The sequence below is a fragment of the Xiphophorus hellerii genome, chromosome 3 (genome assembly GCF_003331165.1).
Source record: "Xiphophorus hellerii strain 12219 chromosome 3, Xiphophorus_hellerii-4.1, whole genome shotgun sequence".
Lineage (NCBI taxonomy): Eukaryota > Metazoa > Chordata > Actinopteri > Cyprinodontiformes > Poeciliidae > Xiphophorus > Xiphophorus hellerii.
The window spans coordinates 12,889,119-12,907,096 of NC_045674.1; the positions used below are offsets into that span (position 1 = coordinate 12,889,119).

General features: G+C 37.9%; 1 protein-coding gene across 1 annotated transcript in view; it reads right to left on the reverse strand.

The window, feature by feature from the left end:
* Positions 1-2,384: 2,384 nt before the first annotated feature.
* The window catches only part of clstn3 (calsyntenin 3), a 36,797-nt gene continuing 21,203 nt past the window's right edge, over positions 2,385-17,978 (reverse strand). The window contains exons 10-19 of the mRNA XM_032558274.1: positions 17,245-17,404; positions 16,599-16,658; positions 16,336-16,484; positions 14,951-15,099; positions 8,912-9,138; positions 8,637-8,798; positions 7,528-7,673; positions 7,215-7,350; positions 3,549-3,733; positions 2,385-3,463 (exon numbers count right to left, since the gene is read on the reverse strand). Coding sequence (XP_032414165.1) covers positions 3,311-3,463; positions 3,549-3,733; positions 7,215-7,350; positions 7,528-7,673; positions 8,637-8,798; positions 8,912-9,138; positions 14,951-15,099; positions 16,336-16,484; positions 16,599-16,658; positions 17,245-17,404 — 1,527 coding nt within the window. The 3' untranslated portion in view covers positions 2,385-3,310. The remainder of the gene's footprint in view (positions 3,464-3,548; positions 3,734-7,214; positions 7,351-7,527; positions 7,674-8,636; positions 8,799-8,911; positions 9,139-14,950; positions 15,100-16,335; positions 16,485-16,598; positions 16,659-17,244; positions 17,405-17,978) is intronic.

A 17,978-nucleotide genomic window follows, 5' to 3' on the forward strand; every position in this document is an offset into this window, starting at 1 on the left:
CTGGAAACAGTAAATGAGAGTCTTAGCGTAGTCAATCATCCACATGTGTGCGCTGCTAATCGTCCCTCCAGCTTCCTTTCTTGCTATTCTTCTGTAGCCACCGATGATGACAGACGAACAGTTTTCCGCCATTAGTACATTCGCTAGGATGATTGGCAGCACTAAGACATGACTGAGCAGTAGCAGCTCAGGGAAATCAACCTTTTCATAGATTATCTGTCTCATACCATTCTGTCATAACATATAACAAATATGAACAATACTTCTTTTAATTAAAGTTAAACACTGCAGCTTTAAACATTTTTACATTAAAGCAACAAACTAGGATTTACTTCAACGTTGCCTTTTGAAACATTCCTCTATTGTTATTTTTAGACCCTTCTTAAATAAAAAAGTAAAACTTTCTCATGAAGACGTCATATAGTGTTTTTATTATGAATTTTGCAATGTTTTCTGACACTTTTCAATAACAATTACTCAGCATAATCCATTTTGGCATTATATCATTAATTACAGGTAATGTTCAAATAGTAACATAGTAATAATATAAGTTTTTAACCAATGCAATTTTTATTCCTTCTTAACGTGACACTCGAAAACAACAGGCCTTATATATATATTTTTTTTCACTGAGAGCCTTATAGCACTGCACATTAATAGGCTACACAGACAGACAGCAAGAGACACGGAGGGAGAGGTGAGGGGAGGAAGGCTGGGAGGGAGGGGAAGGTGAGGAGAAGCACACAGTTGTACATTCACTGAACCAAAGATGACAGATGGAAGGAAACAGAAAAATAACAAAAGCAACACACACACAAAAAAATCTATTTATTTTTAAATGTGGACAAAAAATAAAATCCCCCGATGAAAGAAAATGAGCAAGACATATTGAAATATCACAACAATGTGCCCTCCGTTTTTTTTGGTGATGCAAATTCTTAAATTACAACAATATTACACACAAATTAGGATACACTCATCAAGCCAAAGATGATCATCCTTATCACTAACACTACTCTTTATTATAGCTATCATCATTATACTATTTTCTGATTCTGGAAAGGTGACTCCTTAAATGGAAAAATAAATCATAATCTGCTCCCTCTCAGAAATGTGCAGTAAAAGAGAAAGAGTGAATGCATTGATAAGAACAACAGCAATAACAATAATATCGCAATAGTCATTGTTGTATGTACAGAAAAATTCATTACAATCAATACAATCAAAACTGCCCAAGCTGAGCGGACATTCTGGAAACAGCAGGGGTCATGGATGGCGCTTGTGTGTGTTTTTGTGTGTTTGCAGTACAGTGTAGTGAGTGAAAGAGTGACATGAGAGTCATTTATAGGGAGGTCAGAGAGGTCAAGGTGCTGTTTTCTTATTTTGTGGCACAAGCTGCAGTGCTGCAAAGACTCCAGTTTGAAGCTGAAACTTTGACGACGTCAATTTTGAGCGTAGGGGCTTTTATTTTGGAGTATTGCAGCAGAAGAGCTTGTGTTGGACGTTGAGGTCTGCGGTTGGTTATCAGGAGATCAATACAGAATACTGCAAAGTAAACCAGTCTTACACTGGATCTCAAAGGTGAAGATCCCCTCCTAAAAAACATAATAGTTCAGATTATTCTTCACCTCTAATGTGACATTTATTCTGTAAATTCAACAAAGCCACAGTAATATGGTTTTATCCCTACACCATGAAACAAACACATGTTTTTTGCTTCAAGTTCAGGTTTTAATGCACATGTCCTCAATTACAGTGGATCTAATTAACCAGAAATAAATCAAAAATAGAATGATGTTTTTATCTCTTAGTTACAGCCCCAGTTCGTATTTTATAAAGCATTTCATTGGTGGCAAGAGTTGGGTAGTAACTAGTTACATTTACTGGAGTAACCTTTTGGAAAAAAAATTACTTTTAGGAGTATTTTACTATGCTCTATTCTTTACTCTTACTTGAGTAAAATGTCTGGATACTCTACCCAATGTGAGTAACTTCAACCAAATATTCACCAGACACAGACCTGCAGTTTTTGTTAAAGTTTATATTCAAATTAAATAAATTTTGACTGATTTTGTTATTTTGTAATCATATTCATATGAATTATTTTCATTTTGATCTTTAAAATACCAAATTTTCCACATAACTTTATATTTTGGTCCATTTGCTGATGTAATTTTTAGATATTAAATGCAAAAATGATACTCAGTACTTGAGTAGCATTTTTACCAAATACTTTTTTTACTCTTGAGTAGCTTCTTGCTGCCTTTTTACTTTTACTGGAGTTAATATGTTGAAGTAGTGCTACTCTTACCTGAGTATTTTTGAGTACTCCACCCACCTCAAGTGGAGGCAGCATAATGCTGTGGGGTTTTCATCTAGAGAAACTGATAATTTCTTTAAAACTCTTCCAAATGGCAATAATCTCTGACCCAAAATCTTCATGTGTCTGATGAAAAGCTGAAGACCAAGACGGATTTTATTTCTCAGAATCACAGAAAGCACTTCACTGATAAACTAAGAACCGAATGCTGAAATTAAAAGGCGCTTCTAGAATACGTTAGATACGAGGAACCGGAGTTATGCAGTGAGATTATTGCATCTTTCTTGTTTGTTTTTCAGTTGAACTTCACAGCTCAAATGTCTCTGGTGGTAGAAAAAGTTTTGAAATGTATTTTAACAGGGGTGTGTGCACCTTAGAGATCCTCTTTATTACATAAATGGAAATGAAATTGCAAGGACATTGAGGAGTTTCTTTTGAATAGCTGAGAGCGTCTAATCTCACTGCCTTCAGTCTGTGGCAGAGAGGGAGAGGAAAGCTTGTGCACAGACTTTCTGAGTCTATCAAAGAGGCTCAAAGACGTGTCGGGATCAAGGATTGTGTCTTTGCTTAAGGTTCGACTCAAAACCTTGTTGCAGCTGACATTTTGCTTCATTCTTCTCATTAACAAAGTATAGAATACAATCAATATTTTTCTTGATGATTAAACAGTCCCTTTCAACCAGCGTTACACTATACAGACACCAATTTCTGCTTTAGAACGAGTGCACCACAAACGATTCTGGTGGAGGGGGTTTGTTTAGGCGGGTAAATTACATTAACTGTACACATTGTGCCATTGAACATTTAAGTGGAGAACAGCAGCCTGTTGTCGGCTATAGGTCACATATGGCGTTTGAGCGTCGAGAGTATTACGGTGATTGTGTTGTGCGAAGTGTTTGTAAGCATACATTCCTTATACTAGTGGCGTCAGTTTGATATTAAAAGTGTCGGAGTGTGTGACTGGGGAGCTGATTTATGGAGAGATACAGCTCAGTAGCGGCGGGCGTTTCCGTCTCTGCCCTCCTTCTTGATGATGATCCGCTGGTCGTCGCTTGCGTCGTCAGGTGACTCCGCTGCCTCTTCTTCCTCCTCCTCTCCATCGCCCTCCGTGTCGGCAGAAATGCCCATACGGGATTCGTAGGACTGGGAGAAAACAGGAGGGCGGAGTGGATAAACGAAAAAATAAATCGATTTATCCTGACATCAATCATCGGGAAATTATCTCTACCTCCATTGGGTTGACGATGATGGTGAGCGCCGAGTCGTCCCATTGGTTGCTGCCCTCTTTAGCCCCGCCCCTGGAGCCTTCACCTCGACGATGGATCGAGCGAATTCGGAAGACACCGAGGATCACCATGACAACCAGGAAGCCCACACAGACCATAATGATGACGGTGGCTGCTCCTGGAACCACTAAAAGAAATGAAGAAAAAGTGTGACAATTCTCCATGTTTTTTGTAAAGGTTTTGAACACGAGCAACTGAAAAGTGTGGTGTGCATTTAAATTGAACCACTTTACTCTGATAACTCTATTTAAATAAAAGAACAATGCAGAGAACAGTCCTTTAAAGTCCTCTACTTGGTAGTTGAGCAAAGGTTTGTTGAGAAACATTAATGAACAAACACCAACGTGAAGACTGCAGCAGATAGGTTTGGGGAAAGGGTGAGAAGAGGTTTAAAGCAAAGATTAGGGATAAGACAATTTAATTCATAATTAATCATAAGGAAAAGACAAGACATGGCTTGCCCTCTACACTGACAGACCAAGCAAGGAGAGTATCAATCAGAGAACCAGCCAAAAGGCCCATGCTAACTCTGGAGGAGCTGCTACTGGTTTAGACAGACGAGTATCTATGAGTTAGAACGGTCCAGTCAAAGTCTAGACTGAAATTAACTTGAGAACTGGTGTCAAAAACTGATGTTTAGAGACATCCTCCCTCCAGTCTTACTGAGGTTGAGTTTTTTGTGAAAGACAGTGGGCAAAAAAAAAGAGTTGTATTTATGTAGATGTGCCAACTTAGAGACAAACAGTGAATCACAAAGGCGATGAATGGAAATGCCACACTGCAACCTCTTCACCATCCAAAGAGCCAATTTTACCCTCAGTCCAGCTAATTAAACACATTTCAGGCTGCAAATGTTACTTGACCTTTTCAATAAAGAAAACGGACATCGTGTTGGACATCTACAATAAAAATGTCTTTTAAAAAAAAGAAACATCTATTTATTCCTATTTTTAGTTGTGTATTTTTTAATATCTGATTTTTTTTTTTGCATTAGTGGACATTATTTTACAGTAATGCAACAGAAAGAGGGCAGAGAGAAGAAACATGCGGCAAAGGGAAACGAACTTGGGACAGCAGCCACTGCGATGCGCAATGTTGTTATTTTTAGGTTTTTAAGTAAAGAAAAACATAAAACTAAAAGAGGCTGAATAAATTTCCTTCTATGGAATGTTGATATTGATGGAAAATTATGTAAAAAACTGGCAAGAAAAATAGATTTTAGAAAGCATTACTGGCACTTTTACTGTCATTCATTAGTGGAAATTCAATAGATGCATGTCTTGAATAAAAGAAAATAAGCTTAAACCGACATTTGTTGGTTTATTTATATTAAAAATGGTGGGTTTAGCTAGAGTTATTAAGACCCTATGTAGATGATGCAAAGAGCCACTCAAGGCTCTGGAGCCGCAGGTTGCAGACCCTTCGTTTATCACAACAATAACGTACATCAGAGTTTGTGGTTATAATGTGGGAAAATGTTTCTGGGGTTTTAATTTTCTGGCTTCAGCTGATCTTTATAAGATACACGTGTCAATGTATCATTAGTACAATCAACAAAAGACTTGAAAAGTTGTCCTGCTGGTTTAAATATTTACATTACCTGCTGGTTTAAATATTTACATTACCTGCTGGTTTAAATATTCACATTACTTGAATTAAATTTACATCAATAGTTATGGAGCTGTATTATTAAGATTTCAGCTCAAACACATGAAGGTCCTGCCAACTATGTCACAAAATGAGGGTTTCTATTCCTGTGAAATTCTCCTCCAGATCCATTAATATCCTGGTGACTCATGGAGCCGTTTATGGAAATGCATTAAGTTTAAAGATGTATTTATAGACCAGTTCATTAGATGACCATAAACTAGCTGAGAGATCATTAAACAGGAGACAACTTGTTCTTTTATCTCTATTCAGGACAGATTAAGTGGTTTTGTTTCTTGATTCAGTCTTAATGAAAGTCACACATGTTTACTGATATGTTGCTACTATCAATCTATCAATCTGTTCCTCTGAGAAAATCTTTATTGAAAAAAAGGCAAAACTTCCCATCTAGACACCATGAAATGTGACTGAAAAGTTAAAGTGATAATTATTTAGCTGCCTCACTGAAAGGCAAGACTGAGAAACAAAGAATAGAAATTTAACAGCTTTGTTATAACAACATTAACATTTTTATGTATTGAGAAAAACGTTAATGTTAAATCTTTGGTTTTACATTATTGGTTGTTCACTCTGAGTTTCTCCTTTGTCTCCACATACAAATAAAAGGCGAACCAACTCCTGCAGCATTCCTCCTCTACTCCTCATTTTGATTTGCAGGTGCTTGACAACAGCTTAGATCTGTTCACTATTTCACATTTTTAGAAACTCTGGTGATTCTCCACTCATTTTGCTCGATGTGTTGGTTTGAAAGCTGAACCAGCTGTTTGCCTCAGTCAGGATCCTCGGTCCGTCATCAATAAGCCTTCCTGCCATCCTGCCTGCTCACCTGTTTGACCCAAACCCTCTGTCAACCTCCAGGACTTAACTGCATGTCAGTTTGGGTTTCACCGTTTGGTATTCAGCTCAGAAAGCCTGGCTGCCCTCTGCAAGCCTCTGCGATCCACTCAATGTCACACCTGGGAGTCGTGCATGGAGGCCCAGCCTAGTGTCAAACCTTTCTGGCTGATTTTCAGAGTATTTTTGTGTCAGTCATTTAAAACAATAACAAGATCAACCACTACTTTTTCACGAATGCTGAACCAGCCGCCTGGGATTGTAACTAAAGCAACCTCTAATTTTAAAATTTACGCTACACAATATTTATTAGCATTTTCTGTTTAGTAAAGCTTGTATTTTACTTGTTGATATTTAAAAGAGACCTATTATGCAAAAATTCATATTTTGCACGCTTTTGTACTTCCATTTGGATCTCAATTGCCTCCTAAAACAGCTCAAGCACTTAGAAAGAACCCAACCGGTTACTGGCGATAAGTTAGTGTTTTTTGGTGTCTGGAAAATTACTTGTTTTAAAGACCTTCAGAATGTAATGTATCAAATCAGCAGGCATGTGCCGTTACCTAGCAACACCAACAAAGCCCAGTCCGTCACCTAGCAACCAACCTAACATTTGGTAAGCTGGTTTTACCACTACACGAGCTATACAATGGCTGCTGGACAAGACAAGTGTTTTGATGTTTAATACCATCCAGAAACCACTTGCTGCATTCTTGTTTTTTGTGCAGAAAGCTCCACTTCTGCTTTTCAAAGATGTACGAGTGTATAATTGTGCCTCTGTTTGCAGCCATTTTTATGTGCAAGAGTTTGGAAGTGTAGCCAGCAGCAACTTATTACAATTTAAAGTGACAAGACGCCATAAACAGCTCATTCTGAAAAGGGCTTAACATATTCAGAACTGACCAGACTAAAATCTTACTATCAAAGAATAATTTTGTGTAAAAAAGGTAATGAACGTGTTTTGTATAGCTTGTAGATGTATCCTAAACTGTTCAAGGAAGCATAATAGGTCACTTTAATAAATTTCCTGCTACATCATGGAAGGTTTAAAGGATGCTTTTAGGGTAAGAAATTAGTTGGCAGTCAGGTGGTTAAGAGAATATTACCTGAGTTGCGATGTGGGTTCGGCAAGGTGTGCCCACTCAGCTCTCCGGAATGATGAGATGGATGGAGGAACTGCTGCTGTGAGGCCAGCAGGTGGGAAGGGTGGTATAGGCTTTCCAAAGAGTGGAGGAAGTTCACCTGAAAGTAGTGAAAATGTTACAGACTTTATAACTTAAAAAGCAACCCAGTTAATATAGAACATTCATTATAACACTATCATCAGCTTTCCAGCTTTTGTTGGAAAAATGCTTCAAAAGGTCAAGGCTAAGATCTGAAAGCTATTATGGATGTTGTTTGAGCGATGTTTCTCGTTACCTCCAGAGTCAACTCATTGCTTGTGTATCTGCCATTCATCTCGGAGCACGACAGGCGGAACCGCCTCTCAAAGCGGCCAGAGCCTCTGGCCAGGCGGTACCGGACTGAGCGGAGGACGTCCTCGTACACAGAGATGGATTCAGCACCTGGAGGAGACGGATAGGAAAGAAGATCCCAGAGGCAAGAAAAAGAAGACGGGGAGACAATGTTTGGACAGCCACAACAGGAAAAATATCCTGCCCTGCAAAAACATTCATACACCCTGAACGTTTTCACTTTCTACTGAGATTTTACATAGCAGACCAACACAAAGCAGCAAATACAGGAAGATGGAAGATGAATGAAAGTAAAGGTGATTTTCCCTCCAAAAACATCAGTGTGGTGTGCATATGTATTCAGCCCATTTTGCTTCCCCAAATATAAACGAATACAACCAAATGCTTCAGAAATCACCTAATTGGCGAAACATGAATATCACAAAATGTGTTCTAGAAAACTAACACAGAGCACAACAATGCGTTAAAATGGGCTAGGACTGGGCAATATGGCTGAAAAATGGGTCAACATGTAAGCCTTTCAAATCAGTCGATATTGATAATTATTGATTTGTTTATTGTTTTAAATATCTGGAATACAGACAAACTGGCAGTGTGACCTTTTCTGTTTTATGCATTTCTCACTGCACAGCATTCTGGGAGATGTAGGCGGAGGAAAGAGTTTAACCGCTCAACCGCTCACAGCAATCTACTAACTCACTCAGTCTTTGGTTGCCTAGCTACGACTTGTTGACTAACTGGCACAGCGGCAGTTTAAGGTTTCACCACTGTGCCTCGTAATGGCTTAAAAATAAAAATAATGATAAAAATCAACTTTGTGGAGTAAAAACTTTGAATAAAACAGGAAAGTCTGGCTGTATTTCAGTGTAAAACAAAAAACTAATCATTAATTACCTAAAGCCAGTTATTAACTTCGACTGATATGAAATGTTTATATCATGATACGTTTTTCACCCATATTGTCCAGCCTTACTATACACTTTGTAAAATTTGCTTCTTTGTGAATCAATAAAGATAAAATAATTTTAAAAATGCATTGCAGAGCAGCAGTACCTGTAATTGCGATGTAAGCGGTGGTATTGATGATATCCAGTCCTCGCTCTCGCACAACGTCCATGTCTACCAGAAGCTCCTCCCGCTCTGGATTCAGCTCCTCTCCCAGCGGCTGCACCTCACATCCGTCCAAAGTGTGAGCCACGGCGTCCGACATCAGAGCTAAGAGGCGATGCAGAACATGAAATAAACAAACATAAACACTCCCGTTTCTGAGTAGAAATTAAAAGACATTTCAAGAATTACAAACATTAAATCTCCATATCTTTGCTCACCTCCGCCCTCCATGCCCTGTGCAGCTGTGTTGACAGCATGTGACAGTGAGCAGACGATCCGCAGCTCTGGGAAGAGGGGGACGCCGCGGGGTCCTTCAAACTCAGGCGCCGGACGGGCCAGATGTGGGCCAACCCCGGACAGAGAGATCTGAGGGGCATCAGGCTGGAGTACCACCAGGTATCCCTCCAGCTGTTTCAGTGACAGGCAGCTTTCCTCATTGAAACACCTGGAAGAGAATTACAAACAAGAAAACAGATTTATTTTACAGCCTTTGAATGGAGTATTCAATCAACCTATGAAACTAGACAAATACAGGTCCACTTAAATTTATTGAAACATGTGATAAACACTAAAATAACACATTTCACTGCAGTAGAACAATTTAATGTTTGTGTTCTACCATCACAAACACAAATTTGGACTGTAACAGGAAACATAAGATCACATGTTACTAGAGGAGGGTAGAGTACCCAAAAACTCTGCTTATGGAAGAGTAGCACTACTTCAACATGTTTTTGCTGAAGTAAAAGTAAAAAGCAGCCATCCAAAAAATTACTGGAGTAAAAAGTATTTAGTAAAAAGTCTACTCAAGTACTGAGTAACTGATCAAAACATCAAACATTTAATATTTAAAAATTACATCATGAGGTAGATCAGAAAATAAAATTACGTGGACATTTTGGCATTTTAAAGGTGAAAATGAAAATAATTAATATAAATAACAAAATCAGGCAAAACAAAATATTTTCCAGATGAATTTTTTTAAGTTTAAAATTTAAGAAACTTTAAGAAAAACTGCAGGTGTGTGTCTGTGTCTGGTGAATTTTTGATTAAAACAAGTTTGTTCTTCATTCAGCGAAGTTACTCGCAGTGTGTAGTATCCAGAAATTTTACCAAGATGAGATAAGCAATACTTCTCCTAAGTAAAAGTGAAAAGTAAAGTGCAGTGAAAATACTCCTTTCACTATTTCCTGTTGCTGGTGGATTAACCTGGCGGCTCTGAAACGTTTTTCTTCTTGTCACTATTTTTATCCTCTCTAAGATTAAAACAGGTCATATAAATCTGAATTAGATGGTTATAATGATCCATAAGTTTACATCTGAGAAAAAGACAGACACTTGAAAGCTTTACGTTCTCATCTACACTGTAAAAAAAAAAAGTCTATAATTTACGGTAAAAGCTGTGGTTGCCAGACTTTTACCACATTTATGCAGTAAAATTCTGGCAACTGCAGCTGCCGATATTTTACCGTAAATTAGAGACGTTTGTTTTTACAGTGTAGAAAAGAGCATTTGTCTTTTGATAAGCACTCTCAATAAATCGTCTCTTTTAATATGTTTAAGGTCACTCTTAATCAGTTTATTAAAAAACATTTTTGTAAATATTTTGACTAATATCAAGTAGCATTTTAGTCCTACCTTTACTGTTATGGCTGTGTTTGCTTTTTGCTATTTTTTCCTCGTTTATTATCCATATTGTATTTTAATTGGGTTTTGATATTTGTTGCTATGATTCGTGTTACTCCCAGTCTTGCCCAGGTCTCTCTTGCATTAAGAGATTTTTAATCTGAAAGGTTAAATACATCCATACATTTTGTTAATCAGGAACAAGTATACAGTGATTAATGTGATGTTTTTTGGTTATTTCGAAGTTTTGTTTCAGTTCAGGTTGTATTACTTATATAGCGGCAATTCAAAACACGTCATGTCAAGACATTTTACAAGATAAACAGATCCAGTTATGTAAATTTCTGTTATTAAAATACAAGACATTTCCTCTTCTTTCCAAATGCAGTTAGCTCAATAAAAAGGTAAAAATTATGCTTTAGACACTAAAGAGACAGTTTAGATATTTTAAGAGCCAGTGAGACTGAATGGGTTAAACTGTGTTTATAGATACCCAGAAGGGTGATGATGATGATGATGATAATAAGACTGTTTATTCTTTAATTAATCACACTATTGTGGCAGAAGCAGAAACCTTCATTTATTTATCTTTTCTTTTTCTTTGTTCGTTTAAAGCTCCTTATGGTGTGGTGATAAGGGGAAGACAATTTGTCAACTTTTAAAATTAAACCAAACATATCAGTGAATCCGACTGTTGTTCGTTCCGGTTTTCCGGATGATGCAGCGAATACCGGCTAAATTTGGGAATCTTTCTTTGGCTTTAATTTTTAAAAAGCCCAAAGGCTTATGGGGAGGAGATCAAACCGATGCTGAACATGACTTTAGGCAAGTTTCTCTGACAGCTCACTCCTCCTCTTCCCATGTGCAATAACATCTTTAAACAGAGTGTGACTAAACGAAATCCTCACAGTTTATCAGTGTTGGTTTTATTTTACTGGTTAAACATTGTCACCTTGATGTTAGGATTTAACTCAAAGCAGAATAGCTGCAGAAAGCATGGCAGAGTATTAAAAAAACAACCTATTCCCTTGCTCTGCTATTCCACTGTGACAGCGACGCCATTTATCTGTTGTGATGCTGAAAATAACAAATGTGCAAACACATTTCTGCTGTGTAAAATGTAATTTTCCTGCAAGACGAAGAGAAAAAACACTGAATCAATGACAAATTGCTACAATTTCTTTACCAGCTTGCCCTAAAATTCGCCATCATATGTGAAAGGGTATTAAGCTGATTAAGTGGTGTGAGTGTGTGTGCGCTATATATCCACTATCAGAGTAAGCAGCTGCTTCTATCGGCCTCTCCAGAAGGGCCTGCTGTTCAGCCATCTGGTTGACTCCTGGGCTCAAATCAGTCTAAGCTTCACACACGCAATAAAACATGGCAAAGTAAAGAAAAAAATAAAAAGTACTCTCCTTGAGCAGAAAGCAAAGAGGGGAAAAAATCTGTCCATGCCCTTGAATCCCTGGGATCTTTAAACTGTCAGATAAAAAAAGTCCATCAGCTTGATGCATGGCTTCATAATCATCTAAATCTTATAAAAACATGCGACTAAAACATTCATGTCTAAAGATAGCAATGAGAATATCTGCACAGGCTGCTGGTGAAAGTGCAGGCTAGCTGTGCACTACAGGGAAGCAGCAGAAGCTCGGGAAAAGTTTTTTCTCCATTCAGATTCTCTCATAAACTTTGCTGCCACATCACACCAATCATTAAAACTCACACTTCAGATTCTAAAACCGGAGGAAAATAACTAATATAATAAGTTTGTCCACATGTACAGTCAGTAAATTATTTATAAAGTAAAAAAACAGCTGGAACAGGATACAAGTTTGCACAGACTCTCAATATTTACATGCAGTCAGGGCCGGCTCAAGCCTTTTCGGGGTCCAAAGCAGATTTTAATTTGAGGCCCCCATACCAACATGTCAACACCAGGTACTTCATTATTTCTTGGTGACTCCATATGTGTAACATACCTACTACTATTAGTGCAATTTGCAATTCTCTGACATCATACCGGTGTTATTATAGCTTTTGATTTTAACCTCACAGGAGTAGCAAGCAAGCAAAGATGGTCTAATTAATTCACATTTTGAATTGCAGAGTGGTATTTAAGTGTGGCATATTAATTTAACTATTGAAAGTAACATTTGCAGACAAACACTGAATTTACAGTAAACAAGTTAGAAGGTTTAATATATTTTGTTTGTAAAATTTGGAAGAGATGTGTAAAATGTGCAATTTATCATTTCGAAGTAAAATCGAATGATGCTTTAGGGCCCCAAGCACCCGCTTAGCTCACCTGTGCTTTGGACCGGCTCGGTAAATGTGCGTTGTGCGCTAGGAACAACAGATGATTGGAAGCTTGTGCAGTATTTGATCAATTATGTATTTAGCACACTAATTTGATAAGTAGGGGGATTTTTAGTTGGCATAGCAGCACAAATAAATAACAACCAAAAATATACAAATAAGGAAAAGTTTCTTTCATTTTAGCCATTAAAGCTAAAAGTCCATAAAAATCTAAAGATAAATGATTTATTATTTAACTTTAACTCACATTCACCTTAATTCAACACAAAAAATAAACAGGCTCCACCTGCTGTTGACTGTCAAAGAAACTTGAAGGCAAACCCAAGAGGTTAGATATTCTTTGTTATCTTCTGCTAGTATATATTTATGTTCGACCTTTACTGCACGCAAGTCATTATCTAAGACGAGTCAAGGTCCGGGTTAGATGGACTCAGTGTGAAGAGAAGAAGCAGCAGTGCAACACACAAAGGGGTCATTTATTTTGACAGCTGAGGAAAAGTAAATGTTCGGTATTTAATTAAACTATTCGTGAATCTTTTCATCAGACCAGTGCAGAGGCAGACTGTCCATTCAATGGAAAAATGCAACTCTGAGAAAATAAGGCGCCCTTCCTTTCTTTTGCCCTAATTCCACTCCAAATAAAATGCATAACATACATTTTACACATATAAATCAACCTGGCTGCCGTTAGTGACTCCATGCAACTTCACCAACTTTCAAGGTCAGCTTATTATAAGCAACTTTGGGCTTGTCTTTTTCTAAAGTTGCTTGCAAATCTCACGAGTTGCTGGTATTTTGGGCTTGTTTTTGAATGTGAGGTTGCTTATCTGGCCTTGGCTTTCTTTCAGAGAAAAACCAATAAAAACCCCGCACCAGGTCCCCACAACAAAGCAAACAAGAGCGGTTTGGTTGTCTTTTCCACGCCCCCATTTCCCGATTATTGCGCCTGCCTGAATTGACTTGGCACATCCCAAGAGCCCAGCGTGACAGGCACACAAGTGATGAGACGGCGTGAAACGAGCTGCAGTAAGTGGGAAAAATATGGGAGAAAATATAATAAATAGTGAGGGAAAGAGAGTGCACTGGCATGTCTTAAAGGCATGTTGCATTGAGACATATTGCATCAAGAAATACGTGCCCACCATGAAAAGAAGCAAAAAATATATATGGGTAAATAAAAACTGCACCTTTCTGTTCCAATGTGATACGTCTGCAAAATGCACTTTCCTTTTGGTCAAAGTTTAAAAGTATAAATTATTAAAATAATTTAAACTATTTAAAATTATCATAAAAGTGTTTTGAATAATTTTGCTGTTGCTTATGTTTAATGTCATAATAAGTGCATATATTTATGCTGTTCACAAACAGCCTCTATTTTACACAACATGTTGTGTTGGTCGTTGTTTTTTTTCCGATTGTTTCCATAGACCTGGCTGCTTGTTTCTCTCACAAGATCTGCCAACACTGGTGAACATTAGCTTGTTCTAAAAAATGCATATTTATGTTTCAATTCCAAAATAATTTAAATTGGTGTAACATATTTAACAGATTTTAGAAGTAATTTGTGTTCCTATCCCTAACCCTAACCATATATTGTGGAGGTTTTTCTCCTGTGCTTCAACTAGCTTTAGCTTTTCTTCTTGCTGCTTAAGACACAAAAAGTGACAATTGTGAGCATTTAAGAACTTGTTTTTGTATTTATGATGTGACTACAATTTATTATATCATCATAAATTCAGACACTGTAGATAATGTGTGATTTCTAATCAACAAAAAGTCAAAGGTAAACAGACAGATTCTCTTGTTTATTTGCACAATAATAACTCCGGTTAAATGATAGTTGGCTGTGAATATTTTATGTTTCTGTCCATATGAAAAAATAGTTTTTGTGAAATCTGTGTAAATATCTTGTTTAAAATGTAAGCTCTCTAACCTCTTCACTTTCCCTTATAATCTGGACCAATTTGTCTATTTAAACTGCTGTTGATGTAAATTTTATTGGTGCGTTCTTTATGCTCTATTTTGACCTCTTTATAAAACTCTTTAAAGGTCTCTGCATGACTCTGCTTTTCATAAGTATTTATATTTGATATAATTCTTTCTTCTGATAGTGTCCTCTTTATTCTTTATGTATTAAGAGAACTCAGGGATCAAATCTTTCCTTTTTACAGTTAAATGAAATCTTAGTTTATCGGTGAATTTCCTGGCTACATTCAGTTTTACTTGGGAGAAGATATGTCACTTTAAATTTTCTGTGGTTCTGCAACTCATTTAGATTTCATAGAACGTTTTTATTAATTATAGGGTTCTTCTACCTGAGGGAAGTGGTGAGCTTGAGAGGTCGGACTCCAGGGGTGGCGAAGCGAAGCGAGTTTCTGTAGGTGACCTGCTGAACGGCTCGGTTGAAGCTCTCGATGTCGTCTCCCTCCAGCACCAGGACCGATTGACTGGGGTTCACATGGACCTGGAAGGACAAGTAATCAACATTTTACCATACAAGTTACCCCTTTGTGAAATCAAATTAAACTTTTAACCTTCAGGTTAATTCAAAGCAATACAAAAATTTAACATATGGTGCCTTGCAAAAGTATTCATATCCTCAGATTTTGACACATTATAACCACAAAATCCCATTTATTTTTCAGTGGTTTTTATTTCAAAGACCAACAGAAAGTAGAAAATAACTATGAAGAAAATTGATATTATATATAGCTTTCTATAATCTTTCACAAATAAAAATAGGAGAAACTTAGAGAGTATTTCTGTTCAGCTACATTTACTCTAACACCCCATAAATAAAATCCAGTGAAAGAAGCACCCTTGAAGTCATCAGTAACCTCATAGTCTGTCAGCGAGACACACAGCAAAGGGGCATAAAAATCTCTAAAACTATGTATAGTTCTCCCATAATATCCATAATAGCGCACTATTATGGATATTACAGCAAATACACAGTGAAAAAAATCCACCTAGCTGTTTCTTGGCAATAAGTTAATGATTTTTGGTGTCTGGAAAATTAGTTGTTTCAAAAACCTCCAGATTGCTAAGTCACATTGAACGGGCATTGCACCATTACCTAGCAACCCAACCCAAGCCTAGCCCTGTCACCTAGCAACCCAAGCCAAGCCTAGGCCTGTCACAACCTAAGTGGAGTTCTAGCACATCTGGTCAGCTGGTTTTACCACTGTATACGCTGCACAATGGCCGCTGGAAAAGACTGATTCAGTTTTTTGTTGTCGACTTATCATCCAGAAACCAGTTGTTGCATTGTTGTTGGTTGTGCAGAAAGCTCTACTTCTGCTTTTCAAAGATGTACGGTTGTATAATTTTGCAGTTTGCAGATATTTTCATTTGCTAGTGTAAACTTTGAGATGATGGGTGTGGCCAGCAGCAGCTTATTTGGATTTAAATAAGTTCATTCTGATAGCTCAATATTAGTAAAAATGACCAGACTATAATCTGATTGTATAAGAATAATTTTGTGCAAAAAATGTAATGATGATGTTTTGTGTAATCTCTTGACCTATCCCAACCTGTTCAAGCTTAGGACAGCTACCTGAGGTTAATACGTTACCTAAATTTTAAAATCAACTTTTTTATGGTTTAATCCAAACAAAAGTAGAAAAGATCTCAGTAGATAATCAGGTATTTGCGGCAGTAAACACAGTTCTGGTAACCTGCAGCTCTCCTGAGGCGTTACCTTCATCCCAGAACCCAGAGTCTCCAGGTCTCCGAAGTCCAGCCCCTCCCTGCAGGCGTACAAGCACTCCACCACGCTGTGCGGCTCCACGCTGCCAGGACGCACCGTCACCCCTGACAGCAGGCCGTGGTAACCACCCACAAACTTCACTAAAGTGCAAACACACGTGATATTGTCTCACCAGCTTGTAATTTGCACTTTGTTGTTGCATCAACAACAGGAAAGACAATCAGCTGAGCGTTTCTTTGAAAGGGGGAGGTCACCTGAGTCTTTCCCCTCTGGGATTGTGTTGTTTAGTATCTCCTTCTGTTTCTCTTCGGGTTCTGTTGGGAAAACCACAGAGAGGCAGAAAAACAGAAAACAATAAGCCGTACTGAGACAGACACTTCAATGGAGCATGGTGCGAACAGACAGAGGGTGCAAAGATACACAGAAAGCAGCAAAAATACAGAGACAGCCTATAAATAAATACCACAAGCATGCAGAAGTGAGAAAACTATAGTGGATCTTCAAAAATGCAACGTCTCCTCATTATCTGGCAGCAGCTGCCACCATGCAGGCAGCAGACACAGTGGATGAAACACTGAACATGCGTATATGTGTGTGTCTTTTCTACGGTAATTGGCTGCCAGAGCTTCCCATTTTAACGAGCGGTTCTGCTTTAAGTGTCTCTGAGCTGCCTGCCCCCTGTGTTGTTCTGCTGCTCTAAATAATTGATAACTTATTTATATTATTAGGCCTTAAAGACAAGACGCAGCAATCACACTGAGTAAAATGAGGAGCGCGATGTAGTATGTCCTCACGGTGCGTCTTGAGACGCGTCATGAGGCACAGCTGGCTACCTTTGGAGGTGATATTTGTTAAAATGACACGTCAGCTTTGGATGAAATTAAAAATGAAAATACGAACCCCAGCAGGCACCAATGAGCATCCTCTGACGGGGCGCAGGATTCGGGATGGCGCCGTTGTCATGGATGAGGGCAGGGTCAAAGGTGACGCCGTCCACATACAGCGTCACTGATGGGAACTGGACACTGAGGGACAGATGATGCCATTCGCTGTCACACACCTGCTGGACGAATATAATGCAGAAAAAACAAGAGCTTCAGAAAATCCTGACAGATCCAAGGCAACATCTAAGCTTTTTTAATTTTAATTTTAGGAAAAGATAATTGTTGTGTTCAAGTTCCGTTAAATGAAGTTATTCAAGCCGAAAATAGCATCTTAATGCTAAACATGCTGCAGCAAGCACAGCTGAACGCTGAGGTCAGGAATATTATTTCAAAGAAATTGCCTGAATGAAAATGTTTCCTGAAACATTTGAAAGTTGAATTTGAGTGCCCACAAGTAATATGTAAATATCAATATAAATTTAATTTAATGTAAATACCATTAAATTCAATTTAATTTATTTATGTATCTCCAATTACATGCAAAAAAGAAACACAGAAGAACTGATCTAATGGTGTTGAAGAAAAGTAAAAAAATAATAATTAGAATCGGGAAAAGAGTCAAGTTATCATCAGCTGGAGACACTTCAAGCATTTGGCATGCCGATGTGAGTAATGCCAAATGCACCGCTCAGATGGCTTCACTCATTTGTGGTTGTTGTTGGAGCAGTCTGCTATGCTATACAGACAAAG